This window comes from Hibiscus syriacus, unplaced genomic scaffold (genome assembly GCF_006381635.1).
Source record: "Hibiscus syriacus cultivar Baekdansim isolate YM2019G1 unplaced genomic scaffold, ASM638163v2 tig00111543_pilon, whole genome shotgun sequence".
Taxonomy (NCBI): domain Eukaryota; kingdom Viridiplantae; phylum Streptophyta; class Magnoliopsida; order Malvales; family Malvaceae; genus Hibiscus; species Hibiscus syriacus.
In genome coordinates this window covers 1,126,503-1,131,070 of record NW_024063116.1, presented here as the reverse complement: position 1 = coordinate 1,131,070, position 4,568 = coordinate 1,126,503, and the positions used below count along the sequence as shown (strand labels likewise).

The 4,568-nt window shown below is 36.8% G+C and overlaps 1 protein-coding gene across 1 annotated transcript; it reads right to left on the bottom strand.

Moving 5' to 3' along the window:
• Positions 1-1,122: 1,122 nt before the first annotated feature.
• LOC120164835 (BTB/POZ domain-containing protein POB1-like) lies at positions 1,123-3,924 on the bottom strand. The gene is made up of 3 exons (XM_039174483.1): positions 3,671-3,924; positions 2,776-2,853; positions 1,123-1,696 (listed from the first exon to the last, which is right to left on the bottom strand). Exons 1-3 carry the CDS (start codon positions 3,846-3,848, stop codon positions 1,665-1,667), a joined length of 288 nt encoding a protein of 95 aa, XP_039030414.1. The 5' UTR covers positions 3,849-3,924; the 3' UTR covers positions 1,123-1,664.
• Between the last annotated feature and the right edge of the window lie 644 nt (positions 3,925-4,568).

Sequence of the window (4,568 nt, the reverse complement as noted above, 5' to 3'; positions counted from 1 at the left end):
TACCTATTGCTTTACGTTGATGACATTATTTTGACGGCGTATTCTGAGCATCTCCGCAAGTCTATAATGGCTCATCTCAACTCTGAGTTTGCTATGAAGGATTTGGGTTTCTTGAACTATTTTCTCGGCATCAGTGTGACTCGACACAAGGGTGGGTTGTTTTTATCACAACAAAAATACGTTGAGGACATCATTGATCGAGCAGGCATGCATTCTTGTAAGCCCAGTCACTCCAGTTGATACCAAGCCGAAGGTAAGTGCCACCAGCGGTGCACGGTATGCTGATCCAACGCAGTACCGCAGCCTTGTGGGTGCCCTACAATATCTCACTTTTACGCGGCCGAATATTTCCTATGCAGTTCAACAAATTTGTCTCCATATGCATGACCTTCGGGATGAACATATGAACGCTCTCAAGCGTATCATCCGGTATATCCAAGGTACTCTTCATCTTGGTTTACATATTTTTCCTTCCTCCATTACTGATCTTGTCTCTTATACGGATGCTGATTGGGGAGGTTGTCCCGATACTCGACGATCCACTTCCGGGTATTGTGTCTTTTTAGGTGACAATTTGATCTCATGGTCGTCCAAAGGTCAACCTACGCTTTCCCCATCAAGTGCCGAGGCAGAATACAGGAAAGTTGCCAACGTTGTCTCGGAATCTTGTTGGCTTTGTAATCTTCTTCTCGAACTCAATTGTCTCATTCGTTAAGCAACAATGGTTTACTGCGACAATGTGAGTGTTATCTATCTTTCTGGAAATCCCATTCAACACCAACGTACGAAGCACATTGAAATGGATATTCATTTTGTTCGAGAAAAAGTTGCGCGGGGTGAGGTTTGTGTTCGTCATGTGCCGTCTAGGTACTAGATTGCGGATATTTTCACAAAGGGGTTGCCCCTTATATTGTTTGACGATTTCCGAACCAGTCTTAACGTTCGAGATCCTCCCGTTTCGACTGCGGGGCAGTGATAGACTACAAAATATTCTCCAAATATTTTGTATTTACCGTTATATATTTAGTTGCCTAAATTATAGCCTAATTATTAAATTATAGTCTAATTGTTAGGATTGCATCTACTAATGATTGTATATATATTGAACTCCTCTGGTAATAAAAAGACACGGAATTACATTCTTTCAAGCTTGAAGTTGATTTTGAAAGTCTCCACTAATACAGAAACTAGCATCCTCACGATCACCCACAGGATCTCACACCTCTCTTCTTGTTACACAATGCGAAGCAGTAACAGCACCACTACCCCTCAATATGCGAACATTGGTTTGTGTTCTCTTCGGCCCAGCAGCAGGCAAATCTTTTTTGCGTGCATTCTCATTCGCTGATCAATTAAAACATAAATAGCCATGAAAACATTTGGTCCATTTCCTCAATATAGAACACTCTAGGTATCTAATGCTAACAAAAGATATACATGCTGCACCATCAGAAGCCTATTTACGAACACGACAAAATAAGTTTGTTCTTAATGTTGAATCCCTACTAAACATGCTCCGCACCCAGCTCCTTCCAACACCAGATGCCTCTACAGGTTGGTAATTCTCATCCACAACATCCTTTACACGTGGAGATTGCAAACCAGGAGGCAATACTGACTGTAGCTTCACAGATGTGACGCCCCAGTAATTGATACGAAGTTGCTCAATATGTGACAAAAGTACTCTGAGCTTTATCTGAAACATAATTGGTCACCATCAATGCAACAAATATATTTATTTTTTATTTAAAAAAAGAGTTCCATGGACAATCAGGCTAGGAATGGACCAAATGATTATTATTCAGAAGCTTCAAATCCAACATAAACAAAGTGCTTCAAACCACAGGGAGAGAGTAAGAGAGATGTCAAAAAAAAAAGAGAACTAGTTGAGCAAACTAAAACTGAATTCTGAACATGTCACAACATTTTAATTATTCTTCATAATGAGCTGGCACACTTAATAAGGAAGAACGAGCGACTACAAGTTCCTATCCCAGTAGTAAAGTACAGCTAAAGTAGTTCCTAGTCTCAACTTTTAAAGCATATGTATTGGAAACTATTTTTAATTACTAGTGTGTCTTCTGTGTGAAAGCAAAGCAAAAGCACTGACTTCTAGCTTGTGCAAAAGGGATACTTCTGCACAGGTTGAAACCTTAAAAGCCAAACTGGAGGAAAATTGCATGAAGGAGAGACAAGGTCCTAGGTGGAAATCAAAATCAAATTCAAGAACAATTTTAAATTTGGGTTCTTTAATTTAGACTTAGATTACACTTTTATTTATTTCCTTAAGTTTATTGACTATTTTTTTTATTTCAGTTGATATACTTCCCTTTTAGAATAGGTTTTCTATTTATGTAATAAGACTGCTCCATATTTAAAGGGTCATATGAAATAACTAAACCCTATGCAGAATTTCTATCAAAAGCCCTAAAGAGATTTGGATCTCTCTTTAATGAGTCCTAAGGTTTCAGTATCCCTTTAATGAGCTAAAAGGTTTCAATCTCCCTTTGATGGGAAGAACTATCAATTCCAGTCACAATTGGTCGTAACAAATAAACCCAAAATTTGAACACCGTATTCAAGACATGAGAATTAAACTGACTATGAACTTGGCAGGGAAAATGGAATTAAGTGGGAAGGGTGTATGCAGGACAGATGTTTAGAGAGGTCCATATTCAATATCATTTTATTCTATGACAAAGCATTGTCTGATCAAGAAGCTGTCGGCAGATTAGTGGAGCCTTTGCAAATAGAATTGACAGAAGCTAAAAATACCTGAAGCTGCGTGAGCATCCAGAGAAGAAACGAGCCATGGAGTTAGAGAAAAAGGCCAAACAACACACATGCTGTAATCTACAAGACTCAAGTAAGCGGTTGAATATTCAGGTAATTTTATTGACGTAATTTGTTGCATATGTGCTAGGTTCTAAAATTATGAATTCTTTTAACTCTGGTTAACAGGAAGGAGAATGTTACTTTGAAGCTTTAGTATAAATATTTAATATTCTATTATGGCAGTTCAATTATTTGAAGTGCTTATCTATTATGGCAGTTCTAAAATTCTAGGATCCTAATATGGTAACATCTTTGTAATCGAAACAGAAAATGCTATAAAAAAACACTGAGATAATCAAAAAGCTATTCTTGGTAATTCGTTTAGGAAACGAATATAAAAACAAATATAAGTGCTTATCACGTAGTAACCATGTTCAAGTGAAATTTCCCAGAGTTTTAAGCATAAAAACAAATATAAGCAGTAAATGGAAAAAGGGTTGAAAACTAGCCTACAATATAAAAAAGACTTCCTCCATGTACAAGACATAAAGTTCCAAAGATTAACCATGAATATGCATGGAACACTGAATCTGGATAAAATCAAGTGAGACACAAAATAGTATGAACAAGATAATTGAAACCCAACCCTTTGAATTCCCAATCCCTGAATCTTGATAAATCTTTCCTCCAAAACTTCCAATTTCCCAGAACTAGTATAGCCCTAACTTTCATTTTTATTCACTCTCTAAACTTAGGTTCACAAAGAATCGCTTAGTCGCGAAGTAAACTGCAATTTATTGTCTTTCTTAAATGTTTTCTTTATTTACTCAACTAGCCAAACAGAAGCAACAAGGAACATTTAGAAAGAAAGAATCAAGGGGAAACATAAGCAAACCATTTTCCTTCTTGATATCCTCTAGGCGCCTCTTGCGACGGCTGGCCCAATCGGTGAAGCTAGTGCAACCCTCACCGTCGGGAGCGCAGTCGGAGGGTCCAGAGAATTTACTATCATTGAAAGCGAATCCAAAATCACAGCCAGAGATGGAGGCACCACGCGTGTAATCGGAGTCCATCTCTTTTATATCTCTTGTTACAAACCCTAAACTTAAACCCTCTTATTTTTTTACTCCCCCTTTTATCTTTAAAGAAAGGAACTAAAAATACAAGATAAGAAAACACGTATCTGAACAAAAGAACTGGGTTTAGGTAAACGGCAGGAATAAAAATACCACTAAAATATGAGTTTATAGCGATTTTTGTATAAAAATACAATTAAAGTACGTGTTTTTAGCGATGTTTGTATACAAACGCCATAAAAATAAGAGTCTATAGCGGTGTTTATATAAAACCACCACTAAAATACGAGTATATAAAAATGTCACTAAAGTACGAGTCTTTAGCCACGTTTGTATAAAAACGCCACTAAAATACAATCTTTAACGGCGTTTATATAAAAATGCCACTAAAGTACGAGTATTTAGCGGCGTTCTTTAAACAAACGCGCTAAAAATGCTACTATAAACCAATTTTGCTATAGTGTCAACTCCATCTTGAGATTGACTTGGCAAAGAAACTTCTCTAGTTGCTCTTTGTTTCTGTTTCTTCTCCCACTTCTCTACCAACCATACCATTTCAAGTTTTTAACTTTTAGTTACTCTTTTACAAATTGCAAATCATTCACCTGAAATTTGAAGCAAATATACTTTTATCATAGTATAACTTTCATTTTCACCACAAATATTACATCAGAAATTCCAAGTTACTCTAATAGTCTCTGGCTTTTCTATCTCTGT